General features: G+C 39.7%; 1 protein-coding gene across 5 annotated transcripts in view; it reads left to right on the top strand.

The window, feature by feature from the left end:
- The window catches only part of EPB41L4A (erythrocyte membrane protein band 4.1 like 4A), a 121,061-nt gene that overhangs the window by 43,272 nt on the left and 59,446 nt on the right, over positions 1–18,343 (top strand). For all 5 annotated transcript variants that reach the window (XR_015793880.1, XM_088130349.1, XM_088130351.1 and 2 more), the window contains exons 6-7: positions 6,009–6,106; positions 18,089–18,209. Coding sequence is in view for 4 of the 5 variants with exons in the window: in XM_088130349.1 (XP_087986475.1) it covers positions 6,009–6,106; positions 18,089–18,209 (219 nt within the window). In the remaining variant the exon portion in view is untranslated. The remainder of the gene's footprint in view (positions 1–6,008; positions 6,107–18,088; positions 18,210–18,343) is intronic.

Raw genomic sequence — 18,343 nt, 5'->3', positions numbered from 1 at the left:
TGAAAGGGAAAAATATTGTTTCTGAACTAAAGATTTTTTTAAAAAATTGATTAACTATTGATAATATGTGAAGTTTTCATTTCCTAATTTAGGGATATATAGGTTATTTTTATTTGGTCTGGTTTTTTTAGTGAGATGATGATGATGATGATGATGATGACGATGATGATGATGATAGACCCCCAATGAGGCACTACTGTGATGTGGCTGTAGGGCTTGTGTGCTCCGAGGAGGATGAGAGCTATGCCACAGGTTCAACCAGAGTGGATTGGTCTCATCAGAGGAGCCAGACGAAGAGTGTCTCTCCCATAAACAATATGGTGAGATGTAATTTACAGAAACCTAAATTGGTTGTCACCCGGGTCAACAAGGACTGCACTAAGTGTTCTAGCTCCTGGACATCTGGTGACAAATGGGCTACAGGACTCAGGACTGTTGGCTGAGCAACCAGGACCAGCAGCTGCAGGACTACTGGAAGAAAAGTTATTTACCCGTCGCAAGTATACGAAGACTGAAAACAAAGAAATAATCTGCTATTACAAATCAAGTCCAATGAGAAGAGGATATCTGAAAACAATGCACCAGTTCTGGAAAGAACGACATCCAGAATCAGAAATAACACAACAAAGGATAGCAAATCAACATCAATTTATAATACACAATAAAGTATTCACAGAAGTAGAATTGGAACAACTGCAAAGGTCTACTCAGGGCAAAGAAATTAAAGTCTTGCCAGAAGTAGCTCAGACTGTAGAGGCAAACCAGGGGGAGTCGGCAGTAAAGGAAGCCAGCATAGCTATTGAATTGTTTTCATTCCCAAACCAGGCACCCTATCCTCTGCCTTCTCGTCAGAAAAGACAAAGACCTCTAACTAAAAAACAAGAGGAATTGAAACAAAGAATAACTGAGCATCTAAAACAGCACAAAAAGAACAGAACAAGGTTGCCTGCATTGAAGCTTGTTATAAAGAAACAGCACAAGTATTAAAAGATGCCAATACTGTAATATCAAACATAAGCACCAACTCATTGCAAGAAACAAGCCAACTAATGTACAGCACAGCTGCAGATATAACTTGAATATCTTGGATGCAAAATCAACAAACAAGAAAAAAAAGGAAACAGTGCATCACCAAAATGGAAGATCAGGTTGGAAAATAAGATCAGCATGCTAAGATCAGATGCAAGTAAGCTAGAACAGATGAAAGAAAAGCTGAAGAATAAGAAGACTAAAGAATACCTGATCAAGAATTATCATCTAGAGACAAGGAAGATCAAGGAAGCACTGGAAATAATAAAGCAGCAAATAACAGCCATAGCCAAGAAGATCAGCAGATACGAAGCTCGAATTGCACACTATAGGCAAAAATCTCCAATTTCACTTGAATCAGAAATGTTTCTACCAGTCCATCATTAGAGAGAGTGCAATGAACCAGTCAACACCTGACAAAGAAGAAACAGTGCAGTTCTGGGTGCAGCTATGGGACAACCCAAAGAAATACAACAAGAATGCAGCTTGGATAAAGGAGGTAGATCAGAATAAAAAAGAAGGTGAAAGGAAAGAACTTGTAATAACAGCAGAAATGGTGGAGAAAAGGGCAAGGAAGATCAAGAATTGGTCAGCACCAGATGAAGATGAACTGCATGGTTTTTGGTTGAATCATCTGACTGGTCTGCACCCATTCATTGCCAAGCAGTTCAACAATATACTGCAAGGAGGTGAAATTGAAAATAGGTTAACATCTGGCAAAACCTACCTGATAATAAAAAATCCAACAAAAGGGGCAGCACCAGGCAACTACAGGCCAATTACCTGCTTATTAACAACCTTCAAATTGCTAACTAGTGTGATAGCTGATGCAGTCCAACAGCATCTAGTTGAAAACTATCTCTTTCCACCTGAGCAGAAAGGAAATCTCCCAAATAGCAGAGGAACAAAAGATTAGCTCCTAGTTGACAAGATGGTTTTGGGAAACTGCAAGAGAAGGAAGACCAACTTGAATATAGCTTGGATTGATTACAAGAAGGCATTTATCTCCCTGCCACATGATTGGATAATCAAGTGCCTAGAAATAACAGGAGTCAGTAGAAACATCAGAAGCTTTGTGCAAAGATCAGTAGCACAATGGAAGACACCTCTGCTGGTCAGTGGTGATAGACTGGGAGAGTTAATATCAAGAGAGGAATCACTATCACCACTATTGTTTGTCATTGCATTGATTCTTCTGTCAACAATACTGAACAAGTCAGGTCATAGCTATCAAACATCAAAAACCTCTGCCAGGCTATCCCACCTCCTTTACATGGATAATCTGAAGCTGTATGGAAAAACACGATCTGAAATAGAATCGCTGCTCAACACTGTCTGAATATACAGCCAAGATATTGTAATAGAGTTTGGACTGGACAAATGTGCCACCCTGAACATCAACAGGGGAAAAATAGTGAAAACTGAAGGAATCAAGATGTCCTGTGGAAATAACATCAAGAGTCTGGATGAAGAAGATCACTATAAATACCTGGGCATCCTTCAAGCTGACAACATCAAGCACACTGAAGTCAAGAAGAAGGTTAGTAGTGAATACATCATGAGAGTGAAAAAGATCCTAAAGTCCAAACTCAATGGAGGAAATACCATCAAGGCAGTTAACACCTGGGCAATTCCAGTCATTAGATACACAGCTGGAATAGTGAACTGGACTCAAGCGGAACTAGAAGCCCTGGATAGGAAGACCAGAAAAATAATGACAATGAATCATGCCCTTCATCCACGCAGTGATGTTGACAGACCCTACTTACCAAGGAGCCTAGGTGGTGTGGAATGTTACAAGTACACCAGACAGTTGAAGAAGAAAAAAAGGGGATTGGAAGAATATCTGAAGGATAGTAAAGAAGATGCACTGAAACTAGTACACCATGAAGGCTTATTGAATACTGAAGAGACCAAACTGGCCTACAAAAAAGACCAAATGAAGAATAGTAAAGAGACATGACGAGGCAAAGTATTACATGGCCAGTACACAAAAGAACTACCAGGCAAAGCAGATAACAACAAGACCTGGCAATAGCTAAGAGCAGGAAAGTTGAAAGAGACAGAGGGGCTAATTCTGGCTGCACAAGACCAAACCTTAAGAACAAATGCATACAAAGCCAGATTTGAGAAGACACCAACAGACAGCAAATGCTGCCTCTGTAAAGAAGCTGAAGAAGCAGTGGACCACCTAGTTAGCTGCTACAAGAAGATTCCACAGACTGACTACAAACAACAGTATGACAAAGTAGCAACAATGGTGCCTTGGAATATCTACAAGAAATACCATTTGCCTGCAAGCAAGAACTGGGGGGATCACAAAACAGATAAAGTAATAGAAAATGAAGAAGCTAAAATGCTCTGGGACTTCAGAATTCAAACAGAGAAGCACCTGCCACATACCACCCCAGACTTAACAATTGTTGATAAGAAAGACAAAAAAGTCTGGATAATGGACATTGCAATACCTGGAGACAGCAGAATAGAAGAGAAAGAACTGGAGAAAATCACAAAATATAAAGACCTGCAAATAGAAATAGAATGACTGGTGGAAAAGAAAGCAAAGATAGTACCAATAATTATATGCAATTATTTGCAATCCCAAAACATCTGGAGTACTGCTTGAAGACTATTGGCATTGACAAAATCACCATCAGTCAATTGCAAAATGCAGCTTTACTTGGAACAGCTTACATCCTGCAACGATACCTTTAGCACTATCAAACAACAACATCTGCCTATCCCAGGTCCTTGAGAAGGACTCAGTAGGTAGATAATGCCAAAACCAGTCTAAACATCTGGCTGACTGTGCAATCAACAATAATAATAGACATTGGAATACCTGGAGAGAGCAGAATAGAAGAGAAAGAACTGGAAAAAATCACATGCTGTATTCTTCATGAATTATCTTCAACACTTATCTCACCATGTTACCTACAGTGGTCTCAGATGGTTGGGCTGCACTCATTCTCTTACCTTTCTTACGAATCAGGTTCATTAGCTCTCCTGAAATCAGAGGGAGATACTTCTGGTAATTCATTATATACCTACAGTTCAATCTATCTCTTCCCCCAAGTACATATTTAAAGTAGATTCTGTTCCTCTATCTTAGTTAGCTGGACCTTTCATCTTTAACCTGGGGTTGTTGTAGTGTTTATGGCATTATATATGTGCAATTATCTAAATGGGAGTTTCCATTATATGATTCAATTGTCTTAAACTAGACATTGTTCTTGCTAATTTTAATGAACCAGTCAAGGTCAAGATTATACACTGAGGGGCATAATGAGAGATCAGGCTGGCTCCATCCCTGTTAACTTTTTACAAATCCGTCAAGACTTGGCTGTGTCATCAGGCTTGGGGGCCCCAAGGGAATGGCGAATTGTTGAGGTGGCTCCACTGTTGTTAATATCTGTTGTGTGCTCATTGCTTTTTAAAACATTGTAATATTAAATATTAATATTTTAATTGTTTTTATATTATTATTATTATTATTATTATTATTATTATTATTATTATTATTTTACTATGCACTGCCCAGAATCACATTTTGTGAGATAGGCAGCTATATTAATATGATAAATAAATAAAATAGAAGTAGAACAACTGTGGCAAAAGAAAGATAGTACCAATTGTAATAGGTGCTTTGCAATACCAAGACATCTGGAGTACCACTTAAAGACCATCGGCATTGACAAAATCACCATCAGTCAATTGCAAAAGGCAGCTTTACCTGGAACAGCTTGTATCCAGCGATGATACCTTTAATATTATTAAACAACAACCTCTGCTTATCCCAGGTCCTTGGGAAGGACTCAGTAAGTGGATAAAAATGCCAAATCTAGCCTAAACATCTGGCTGACTGTGCAACCAACAATATAAAATAATTATTATATAGATTTGTTATAGCTGTCCCTTTCCAAAAGACTCTGGGTGGTTTACAGCATCCAGTGTACAATTTAAACCAATTTAAAACATAACCACATAGCATAACAACCTGGACAAAAGCAGCCACACCAATAAAAACAACAGTAGTACAGGGGCTCCACTAACACATTAATCAGAGGCCTGGGTACTGAGCCAGGTCTTAAGAGCCTTCCAGAATCCTAACAGAGTGGGAACCATACATATCTCTTGGAGGCTGTGACTCAAGAGGGCAGGCACTGCAACAGAGAAGGTGTGCTTCCTCAGTTCCATTAGATTACAGCATTTTAACTGTGCAAAGGCTGCCCTGGCCACAGCTACCGCCTGTTCATTGAGCAGTAGCTGAGAATCCAGGAGGACTCCCAAGTTGTGCACTAGCTTTTGAATGAGAAAGTGCAACCCCATCCAAGGGCAAAGATAAAAGCATCCAGGACCCAGGCGGTGCGGACACCCACAATAGCTCAGTCTTGTCAGAGCTGAAGTATATTCCTCCCCATCCAGACCCAAACATTGGGTCACTACATTGGGAGCTTCAGCTTCTGGGTTGAGTTGAGATATACAGTTGGGTATCACCCACATACTGATGATACCAAACCCCAAACTGACAGATGACCTCACCTAATGATTTCAGGTAGGTGTTAAAAAAAGGGAGAGAGCGTCAAACCCTGAAGCACTCCACATGTGAAGGGCTGCAGGTGCGATCTCTCCCCTTCTGGGGAATAATGTTGATCACAATTTGGTTATCTTTTGATTTATGATTTTATGGATTTTGTAGTGTCGTTTTTAGTTTTAAAATTATCATTAAAATGAGTATGTTAAGAATAGTTACTTACAAAAATAGCCTTTAAAAAAAAAATTACAAGCTAGTGTGGAAATAAAATGGAATTAGTTTACACTGAAAACATGTGAAACTAACTTTAAGGAGGTATAGGTACATTCCCATCTCATACTTAATGAACAATGATTATTTTAAATAAAACTGTTACACAGAGAAGTGAGCATGTTAAGGAGTTTACACTTGTATGTGCTAATGCTAATTTTTGCCTTTGTTTCAGGTATCAGTTCTTTTTACAGGTGAAGCAAGATGTCTTACAAGGGCGCTTGCCTTGTCCTGTCAACATTGCTGCTCAGTTGGGAGCTTATGCAATACAGGGTATGTGCTGATACAGTATTTCCCTTTTTAATACTGTCTTTTATTTGCAGTACAGGTTTGATTATACTTTAAAACTTATGCTTCTTTGAGCTGAATGCAGTAGATTGTTATGAATTTCTTTTTCTTCAAGATACATTCCAAAGGAATAATAAATGCATGCATTGTTCACACAAGATTGGATCACACAGTGTAAGATCAGCATTTTTAGTCAGGGCTTCCTGAAAAAAACAGTGATTCCTGCTTCAAACATAATGATTTAGGTTCATTTATGCACAAGACCAGTTTTGTGGCAGTATTCAGGATTAAAAAATTTGCTGTTGCATGTACTTTTGGACACTAAAAACTACTACTTTATCAGAGGTCCATTCCATATTAAATTTTCATAAGAGGAAGGGAATAATAGTCCACACAATTTGTGCCCCCACAATCTGTTAGCCTTTAAAGGAACTGTGTTTTCTTCAGCATTAACTATGCAAAGTGAATATATGTACAGTTTTAATTCATACAAAAATGAGTTCAGTTTATGTAGGACCACGTCATAAAGTGTTTAACTTCATTGAACTTGTTTACCATGTGGTGATAGAGTGTTTTCAGGCTGCTTTTCTAATGATAACATCTCTTTAAATGTATTAGGCAATGTTGACGTCTTTGCTTGTTTTTATTGTTGTAACTTTTGGGCTTCCACTTCATAAGATAAAGAATCATCACTTCACTCTTTTCTGTCTTCAAACTAGAATCCCATATCCCCTTTTCAGGGTATTATTCTGAAGCATTTCAGGGCTGAGGGAGATACTGAAGATCATAAAACATGCAAGATCAGTGAAAATTACGATAAAATATTACAAATTCAAAAATTAGCAACAAGCAATACTGCTTTAAATCGCATCTCAGATATAACATATTTTATAAAAAGGTAATAAAATTAGTGTGAAACAATTTTCTGATAATTAGGGATGGGCAATCACAGAGCCCCCTAGATCATGTTGAAATTCAACAGCAAAATTGCAGTTTTCAGGAATATATTTTATTTGTGGGAGTGGTGGTGGTAGTTAAACTCTAAATTGGCCCAATAATATTCTGGGAGGCTTAACATACCTACTTTTTTATTATTCTCCTGTCCAAAGTAATAGAAAATGTCTGAAGGTTTTGGCTGTCAGATCCAATGTATGTAGCTCTTAGAGGCTAAAAATAATTTTTAAAATGCCATCCATAACTGAAAAGTGCTGCCCATCCCTGTGATAAGCAAATTAAATACTTCAGTCATTTAAATATGCTTAGCAAACTTGCCAATTTCTACAATTCTTTAGAGAAGAATTAATGTGTCACAGCTGTCTGTTGGTCTTAACATAAAATAAAATGAAGGTTTTTCATTACAGATGAAAATGCAGAATCAAGGTTTAGCCAAATTTTGATACGTTTATATGCCATTGGTTTCTATGCAAGTTAAAGCACATACTTCATTCACTAACCTTACATTAACCAAAGCTTAACTATGTGTAACTGTTTTCTAAACTGTTTCTGCTTTAATGTAAGTTTTATCTTTTGTGATGTTTACAAAACTCCATGTCTGCATCTGGAGGGTGTGTCATATACTGTATGTAATTATTGGAAAGTAGGCAACAATATATTGGCTTTGAAGGTAGCCTCTAGATTAGAGATCCTAGCTTTATGGGGTCCATGAGCATGCATGGGGTAAAACTGGGCCTTTGTTGTGTTTGTGGCACAGTAGCTAAAGTGTGGCAAAACTGACCAGTACTATCCTTATTGTTATCAAGGAATGTTACATGTGACAACTAAGGCTAGTAACGTCTTTTTTTTTTTTTTTTTGTCTGCGCTCAGTCGTTACTGACTCTGCAGTGACTGCTTGGACGAATCCTTGCAGTTTTCAAGGCAAGGTGTTTCGGAAGTGGTTTGCCAGAGCCTCCTTCCTAGAGCAGAGCCCAGCTGGCGAGCGCAGGAGGCGGGGTTTCCGTTGCTTCGCGCCCTTTTCAGGCGCGCACGGTTTTTCGCGCTTACCAGCAACTGCTCCCGACTCCTTTTTGCAAGGCGCCACCAGCATTTTTCCCCCCACCAGAGTGAGAGTACCCATTTATCTACTCACGTGAGTTTTCGAACTGTTGGGTTTACAGGAACTGGGGAGGAAACAGGAGCTCACCCTGCTAACGCGAAGGCTGGACTCGAACTGCTGAAGCGTCAACCATTTCTGGCCAGCAACTTTCAGCGTCATTAAGCCGCTGCGCCACTGCGTCCCCCTAGTAACATAGTCTACGCCTCCTCTATTTTACTAAAAATAATGGGAAAGACTCAATTTACCAAGGCCATGATGGACAGTGGAGGCCAATATTTATGGGCCTGCCTGGTGACAATCATGGTAATATGGCAGATTGTGACTTTGTTGTTGTTTAGTCGTTAAGTCGTGTCCAACTCTTCGTGACCCCATGAACCATATTGTGCCAGGCCTTCCTGTCCTTCACTGCCTCCCTGAGTTTGGTCAGTTTCATGCTCATTGTTTCAGTGATGCTGTCTAACCATCTCATCCTCTGCCGTCCTCTTCTCCTTTTGCCTTCAATCTTTCCCAGCATCAGGGTCTTCTCCAAAGAGATCTCTCTTCGCATTAGGTGACCAAAGTATCTGAGCTTGAGCTTCATTATCGATCCTTCCAATGAGCAATCAGGGTTGATTTCCTTTAAGATTGACTGGTTTGACCTCCTAGCAGTCCAGGGGACTCTCAAGAGTCTTCTCCAGCACCACAGTTCAAAGGCATCAATTCTTCGGCACTCAGCCTTCTTTATGGTCCAGCTCTCACAGCCATACATTACTACTGGAAAAACCATAGCTTTGACTATGCGGATCTTTGTCGGCAAGGTGACGTCTCTGCTTTTTAATATGCTATCTAGGCTTGCCATAGCTTTCCTCCCAAGGAGCAAGCGTCTTTTAATTTCATGGCTGCAGTCTCCGTCTGCGGTGATCTTGGAGCCCAAATAAATGAAGTCTGTTACTGCTTCCATTTCTACCCCTTCTATTTGCCAGGAATTGATGGGTCCAGATGCCATGATCTTAGTTTTTTTAATGTTGAGTTTCAAGCCAGCTTTCGCACTCTCCTCTTTCACCGTCATCAAGAGGCTCTTTAGTTCTTCTTCACTTTCTGCCATTAGGGTGGTATCGTCCGCATATCTGAGGTTGTTGATGATTCTCCCTGCAATCTTAATTCCGGCTTGTGATTCTTCCAGCCTGGCATTTCTCATGATGTACTCTGCATATAGGTTAAATAAGCAGGGTGACAGTATACAGCCTTGTCGTACACCTTTCCCTATTTTGAACCAATCAGTTGTTCCATGACCGGTTCTAACTGTTGCTTCTTGGCCCGCATACAGATTTCTCAGGAGACAGGTAAGGTGGTCTGGTACTCCCATCTCTTTAAGAATTTGCCACAGTTTGTTGTGATCCACACAATCAAAGGCTTTTGCATAGTCAGTGAAGCAGAAGTAGATATTTTTCTGGAATTCTCGTGCTTTCTCCATGATCCAGCGAATGTTGGCAATTTGATCTCTAGTTCCTCTGCATCTTCGAAACCCAGCTTGTACATCCGGTAGTTCTCGGTTCATGTATTGCTGAAGCCTAGCTTGTAGGATTTTGAGCATAACCTTGCTAGCATGTGAAATGAGTGCAATTGTGCGATAGTTTGAGCATTCTTTGGCATTGCCCTTCTTTGGAATTGGAACATAAACTGACCTTTTCCAATCCCGTGGCCACTGTTGCGTTTTCCAAACTTGCTGGCATATTGAGTGCAGCACTTTAACACCATCGTCTTTTAGTATTTTAAATAACTCAGCTGGAATACTGTCATCTTCACTAGCTTTGTTGTTAGCAATGCTTCCTAAGGCCCACTTGACTTCACTCTCTAGGATGTCTGGCTCAAGGTCAGTGATCACACCAGCGTGGACATCAGGGACATTAAGATCTTTCTTGTATAGTTCTTCTGTGTATTCTTGCCACCTCTTCTTAATCTCTTCTGCTTCTGTTAGGTCCCTGCCTTTTTTGTCCTTTATCATGCCCATCTTTGCACTAAATGTTCCTTTCATATCTCCAATTTTCTTGTAGAGATCTCTAGTCTTCCCCATTCTATTGTTTTCCTCGGTTTCTTTGCATTGTTCATTTAAGAAGGCCTTCTTATCTCTCCTTGCTATTCTCTGGAAATCTGCATTCAGTTGCTTATATCTTTCCCTTTCACCCTTGCTTTTCGCATTCCTTCTTTCCACAGCTATTTGTAAAGCCTCATCAGACAGCCATTTTGCTTTCTTTCATTTCTTTTTCTTTGGGATGGTTTTAGTTGCTGCCTCCTGTACAATGTTACGGACCTCCGCCCATAGTTCTTCAGGCACTCTGTCTACCAAATCTAATCCTCTAAATCTATTCATCACCTTCACTGTGGACTCACAAGGAATATGATCTAAGTCATACCTGAGTGGTCTAGTGGTTTTCCCTACATTCTTCAATTTAAGCCTAAATTTTGCAGTAAGAAGCTCATGATCTGAGCCACAGTCAGCTCCTGGTCTTGTTTTTGCTGTCTGTATAGAGCTTCTCCATCTTTGGCTGCAAATTATATAATCAATCTGGTTTCGGTATTGACCATCTGGTGATGTCCATGTGTAGAGTCGTCTCTTGTGTTGTTGGAAAAGAGTGTTTGCTATGACTAGCTTGTTCTCTTGACAGAACTCTATTAGCCTTTGCCCTGCTTCATTTTGTACTCCAAGGCCAAACCTGCCTGTTATTCCGATTACTCCTTGACTTCCTACTTTAGCATTCCAATCCCCTATGATGAAAAGGACATCTTTTTTTGGTCCTAGTTCTAGAAGGTGTTGTAGGTCTTCATAGACCCTAACCCTAACCCTAACCCATGTGACTTGGAAAGTAAGAAAAGTAAATGAGCCTGAATTAACAAATGAAATGCAAGTAAGAGTGGAGAGATCGGAGAGGAAGAGATTTCAAGAGAGTACTCTAAGCAGTTTGCATAGTGTGCATGTGGCTCCCAACCCTGGGCTGCTGGTGCGATTGCATTGCTTTTGATGTGTACAAGACAATAAGCAGGCACTTGAGCATTCCAGAGGGTAGGGGAGTGGTTAGGAGGCAGACAAAAGCTGAACATGTGAAATTGAGTAGTCTTGTCTCTTTCCAGCCACAAAGCACAATTGTGGTCACGTGATTTCCCACTTAGTGACCACTTTGCTTAGTGGTGCAGTTGCCAGTCCCAAATTAGGTTGTTAGGCAAGAACTACCTGTACTAGGTTGCCCCCAGGCTTGGTGGGGTATGACTTCCTCCTTGATTGTTTATCTGGTGCTATTTCCTGCTAATCTGGGTGTTGACTGCTGGAGGGGTTGTATTCTAGCCTGTTTCTTCCCTTCCTAGGCTTTTGATTGTGTTTTTTAAATGGTGTATAAATGAGGTTTATCTCTGTGTGTCTATTGATGTCAGGCCTACCCCAAGGAACTCCAAGAGACAATGCCAATTCAGTCCAGCTATGTTTATTAGCTACAACCTCTAGTAAGAATCTTCCCAGACTAAAACCCCAGTTCCCAAAGTCCTCCAGCCACAACAGTATGAATTCCTCAGGGAGGTGCCAGTGTCATCCTCTTGTTCCTCCCACGCAGTTCTGGCGAGCTAAGAAAATGTTTATCTCCCTGGGCTCAGCCTTCATAATTCCATTCCATCACAATTGATGGCTGATTTGTCTGAGTGCTAAACTTCCAGGAATTCCTTAGGGTTTTTGGATTTAACTTAATCTAAAATGTTAACAGTTTCCCAACTGAAAATGGTTGAGATTGTCCATGTGTTGTGAGATTAAGGAGTTTTTGTCATGTCTTCTGACTACCAGTTGGTGTTCATGGATACAGTCTGCCAGTCCTCTACCTGTCCTTTGTAGTCCTTACATTGTACAGTATATTGTAATGACTCCTGTTTTATCTTCTTTGATTACTGGGTCTTTTGGTTCGCTTAAGATGTTTCAGAGAGATTTCGTTAGTTTTTGTGTTATAGTGCCGAGTGGTTGTAGTACTGTACTCTGTTGATTCTCTTGGAGATGTTTTTGATGTACAGGAGTGTTACCGTTTTTGGAGGTTGTATTGGTTGTGTTGTGGTGGATTGTGTTGTTAGACACGTTTTGATAAAGTTGCATGGGTACCCGTTGTGTTGGAAGATGTTATATAGGTGATCCATTTCATTTTTTTGGTGTTCTGGGTTACTGCAGTATGTTTGTGCTCATCTGAATAAGATTCTTATGTGGCTGTTGTTATGGGTGTAAGAACTTTATGTTCCTCATGTTGCTTTGGTAGTAAAACAGTATTAATGTTTTTTTTTAAAAATTAGTGTCTAATTTACCATTGCTTCCTCTCGTATGAGGATATCCAGGAAGAGTAATGTGTTGTCGATTTCTTCTTTTTTTGTGAATTTTACTCCTTTAAATATGGTGTTGGTGATTATCTCATGTGTTTTCTCTAATTGTTCCTTTTTTATTATGATGAAGGTGTATCTACATAGCAGACCCATATTTTTGGTTGCATGTGTAGGAGTGCTGTTGCTTTAGATGTTGCATCACAGTTTCAACTATGAATCCTGAGAGTGGTGATTCAGTAGTGATCCACTAAGATATAACTCAGTGCTTAAAACTCCCATTAAATCTTTGGGGCAAGATTAATGTTACTAAAATGAATATCACATCAAGTTTAATGTGTATCTTAAGAAGGATTTCAATATTAATTCTGTTAGATACTTTACATAGATAAGTTAAAGAGGAATTTTTTTATGGAATATCTTTGGCTAAATTGAGGCTACCTTATAATGATGGTGACTTTGGCTATTTTCAACTATATCATAAGCTTTTATTTTTAACATCTGTATTCTTTTGGAACAAACTTCTTATAAGTATTCTCCTTTTTGAGCTTATTTCGAGAGTAAGGGTGTAACCCTTTGAAATACTGGTAAGTTTTAGGGTGCAGATTTATTAAACAGGGTTCTTCATTTCCAGTCTTGAAAGCTGCTAGATACATTTGGTTATTATAGGCAAGAGGTTACATTTTGACCCTGAATCACATGAGAAATTGATATTGTGTAATAATACAAATTTAAAATAGAGGGAAGATGTTATTGGAATGCTTAGACTAAACAAGAGAACAATACTTTAAATCAGTTTATTTCTAATGGTGGTTTTAAAGACATTGAGAAATTGTATGTTTAGTATGATTTATAATATTTCCTTCCATATACAATTGAAATATCTACCAGTTAAACAGTATGCTTGGATGTTCTGGCAGCCTTGGAGACACCTGCAATTTTAGGATCTTCTGTATGACATTCTTTCATGCAGTATATGAAGAATGCTATCTTTATTTACTTGTAGGAACTCAGGTTGGAAAGCATAGAGCATCTTCCAGTTTTTCCCTCAACAGCCCCTTCTCTTAGTCTCAAGGCTATCATATCCTAACTTTCTCATCATAGGACTTACTTTTTAGAAGCCTGATCATCCATGTCACCCTTTTTTGAATGTGTTCCAGTTTCTCTGAATCCTCCTTCAAGTGTAGAGCCTAGAAATGGACATGATACTTGAAGCGGGGTTCAGAATAAAGTGGGGTTATTAATTCCCATTATATGAAATTTATATTTCTATTGATGAAGCCTAACATTACATTCATCCTTTTTGTAGTCATATTGTACTGCTGACTCATATCCACATTGCAATGAGCTACTATTCCCATATCACTTGTAGAAGTATTTTTATTAAGCTAGGAATTCCCCATTGTATACCAGTGCATTTGATTTCCGTTTCTTAAAATGTTCTAATCCTTGTTAAATTTTGAATTTTCTGCCCTCTAAGATATTAGCTGTCCTGTTTAATTTTGTGACACCTGAAAATTTGATAAACATTCTATGCTTTCATCTAAATTTTTAATATAAATGTTGAGGATCAGAAGGCCCAAAGTTGAACCTTGGGATACATCACTCCATACCTTGTTCCAGTATGATGAGGAGACATTAATGTACACTTGTTAAATATGTTTTTTGAGCATGCCACACTTAACTAGTTTTCTACTCAGGACGTTATGACATAGTTTGACAAATAATTTGCTGAAATCAGGATGTCTATAATGTTTCCATGATCTATTGAAGTTTGCAATATTATTTTAAAAAAGATGCATTAGTTTGGCAAGATTTGTTCTTGATACACTCATGCTAATTTTGTAATTTGCCACATTGTTTTTGAAGTGCTCTCAGATCAACCTTTTTATAATCTGCAGTGAATCTTTCTAGGTTTTGATATTAGACCTATTCTATAGTTACCTGGATTTCCCTTTCCGTTTTTGAAGGAATAGCATTTGTCCTCCCATTCATCTGATGTACCCAGGATTTTAAAAAATGTAATAACTAAAGGTTTGGTCATACCATTGGCCAGTTCCTTCAGTACACTGGGATGCAGTTCATCTGCATTCAGAGTAAATAGATACTTCCTCACCATTTTCCATCAGTCTCAAATGTCAATCCTGTCCCTTTATTCTGCTCTTCACAATTGCCTGGTGAAACACTACTCTCCCTTACTGGAGAAAGCTCAGTTGAAATAGCAACTGAATAGTTCTGCATTTTCTTTGTCATCTTTTAGCATTTGCTGCCTTTACCAAGCAGAGGATATACCAGTCTATTCATTTTGAATATATGGAAAGAACCCCTTTTTTGATGTTAGCATCTTTCTCCAACCACAGCTCATTCAAGCTTTAGGTTTTTTGATACCCTCTTACAGTTTCTGGTATGAGTATGAACTCTTCCTTGGTGATACGCTCCTCTTTCTGCCTCACATTTGGATCCCTTTATGTTTTCACAGTACTCTTTGTAAAGAGAAAGCTGCCTGAGGCTCTTTTATGACTTCACCTTTTCCTAAATCAGCTTTTGTTCTACTGCATGTTTGTTTGCTTTAGGTAATATACTGCCTGCTCATAACATGATTCAGAATGGTGTACATCATCAGTAAACAACAGTTAAGTCCATAAAAAAATGGTAAAGCAAGCAAATAATAAAAACAAAACATAAGGACATAAAATGCTGGGAAAAATTCAGCACATGGGATCATAACACTCTTTGACTTAGTGCCTGAGGAAAAGGACCAAGTTTTTAATGCCTTTCAAAAGACAGGGAGGGTTGGGGTCAACTGTATCTCAGGTCTGATGCTGTTCCAAAGGGTAGGGGTGGTGACAGCATCTCTTAGGTCCCTTCAGTTGACATTGCCTAAACAATAGGGCCCGGGATATGCCAATTCTGTGAGATCTTACTGGACAGACAGAGATTATTAGAGATAAGTAATCCTGCAAATAACATGGCCCTGTGCCATGAAGGGTCTTATGGGTGAGAATTGCACATTGAATTGCACCCAGAAGCTCTTTGACCAGTGCAACTTGCAAAGTAGAAATGTTACCTGGACATACCAAGGTATGCCATAACTACTTGTGCTGTTGCATTCTGGACCAGCTGCAGATCAAAAAAGGCCAGAATGGATGCATTTGTTCTATCCCAGTCTTGCCACAGGTCATCGACAAGGGTGATCAATACTGTCTCTGTACTGTGCCCACATCTGAAACCTGGTTAGAAGGGATCTAGATAATCTGCCTCATCCTTTAAAGCAGCAGCCTGACCACCTTCTCAATGAAAGGAAGGTTGGAGACAGGATGTAAATTATCCAGCACTGTTGGGTCTAGTGATGGCTTCTTGAGGAGGGTGTGGACCACCATCTCCCTAAGTGTCGGCAAGACTACCCTCTCTCTCAAGAATGAATTCACCATTGCCTGGACCCAATCAAGAGCCATTTCCCAGGAGGCCTTAACCAACAAGAAGGGGCATGGATCTAAAATACAGGATGACACACTCATAGCTCCTAGAAATCTGTGCAATTCCTCAGGGCCAACAGATCAAACTCTTCCCAGATAACCATGCCAGACTATGCCTCAGCAAACTCCATAGTGCAGCTAGAGTCCAACTCTAAGTGGATCTAAACAATAATCCTTACAGTAGCCCTGCAGGTGATGTTGCAACCTGGTCTTCCCCAGCGAAGTCCAATTCACTTTAAGTAGGGCCACCAGAGAGCAGTTTGTGAGTGCCATAAAAGCAGCAAAATAATTCCATTTTACTGCTCTTATTGCTGCAGTGTAACCCTTAATAAAATCTCTTAACTGTGTCATTGTTTTCCTCCAGCAGCACTCTTGGTATGTCTTCTGCTGTTTCACCCCTGGAGTTCCTCTGAAAACCAGAGGCTCTTTGGGATACGTGTACAGAGAGAAGGCCACCAAGGATCCAATGAACAGACCTTGAGGTTAAGAACGGGGGGCCAGAAGGTAGAATTGATATAAGTCATTAAGAAACCTTCTCTGAGAGTGACCTGCCCCCACCTCCAGTCATATCTCCCTCTGTTCATTGTCACTGAGATATTACTATCTGCCCTATTCCTCCCCCCACCCCTATACAAACAATTCCTTTCCAAACCCAGCCAACTCACCTCTAGGACACAGAATCACATCTAGCAACTAGCAGTCAGAAGACAAGATAAAGACTCCTTAATCTCACAATACATGGACAGACTCAACCACAGTTTCAACTGGGAAACTGTTAGCATCTTAGACCAAGCCACATCCAAAAGCACTGGAGAATTCCTGGAAGCTTGGCATTCAGACAAATCAGCCATCAGTAGACACATAGAGATAAACCACATTTCCATACCATTCAAAAGAGACAATAAAAAAGCAAAGAAGGGAACAGAAAGACCAGAACACATTTTTTCCAGCAGCCAACACCCAGATAAGCAGGGATTAACACCAGGCAAACCATCAATTTGTACAGATAGTCCTTGTTTAGCAACCACAGTTGGGACTAGCTGCTCTGTTGTTAAGTGAAGCAGTCACTAAGTGAGAACTATGTGACTGCAACTGTGCTTTCCTTTTCCCCACTCCCCTGCCCTTTGGAATGCTCACCCCAGCACTGGGATAGCCAGCTCACAGCTGCTGTAACTGACAAGACTAATCGGTTTCATACTTTCAGCTTTTATTTGCCTTCTAATTATTTTACTTCAGCTTCCCTTTTTCCTCACTCCCCCACCCTTTGGAATGCTCACCCCAGTGCTAGGATAATTAGCAAGAAGGGAATTAATGTTTGTATTTACATTCATTGGAGAAGAAGGGATTACAAGAGAGTAAAAAGGCACACAATGAGAAATACACATCAAAAGGAATGCAGCGGTGCTGGGAGCCGCGCACATGCTATGCAAACAGCCTAGTATATTCTCCATTGTGTGCCTGCTTACTCTCTTGTAATCTCTTCCTGTCCAATTTCTCCACTTTGCAGAGGGGGGCAAGGAAAAAAAAAACGGGTCAGGCACAGGAGAGATTGCCTGCAGAGATCACTTGTTTTTTTTCCCCTCTCCCTCGCTTGTTTAAGCAGTCCCTCTGCTCTGCAAGGTGGGGGGAGGGGGAGGAAAAAAAAACAAAAACAAGCTACCTCTGTAAGCATTCTCTCCTCTGGCTGCCCCAACAACAGGTTATCATGTACTGACTGTAATGGTGATTACATGACTGAGGGACACTCCAAAGTACATATATGTGGGCATTCATTGTAAGGTTATTTTTTCAGTACCATCGTAACTTTGAATGGTTGCCGAATGAGGCAGTTGGTAAACGAGGTTTACCTGTATGGCTACTTCAATGCAACATGTAAGATGGGATCCATACTTAATTTCTTTCTGTGTGAATGATTCTGTCTCTTCTCTTCCTTTTCCTCTCTCACGTTCCTTTTCTCATTCTCTCCTCCATATTCATGTATTTGTTTTCTAATTAAATGCTATAATCTATATTAATTTGGATTATTTTCAATTGAGTAATTCCAGTAAAATATTTTATGTGGATATCTGTGCAAAAGTATGCAATTAAAGAAATCATATTTTTGTATGCATTGAATAGCTGAACTTGGAGACTATGATCCATGCAAGCACACTGCAGGATATGTTTCGGAGTACCGCTTTGTTCCTGATCAGAAAGAAGAATTAGAAGATGCCATAGAACAAATACACAAAACTCTGACGTAAGAATTTGGTTTTATTAACTAATGTCAAATGAGAAATTGCACAAGGAAAAAGCATTGAAGAAGCAGCTCTCTGTGAGCTTTGATTGCTTTTTAAAATATGCTTACATGTTGGGTCCTTTTCTCGCCCACCC

The sequence above is a fragment of the Python bivittatus genome, unplaced genomic scaffold, assembly GCF_059951505.1.
Source record: "Python bivittatus isolate LINGU-HERP-01145 unplaced genomic scaffold, Pbiv_v1 ctg000850_np1212, whole genome shotgun sequence".
Lineage (NCBI taxonomy): Eukaryota > Metazoa > Chordata > Lepidosauria > Squamata > Pythonidae > Python > Python bivittatus.
This window is presented reverse-complemented; position numbering and strand designations above follow the sequence as displayed.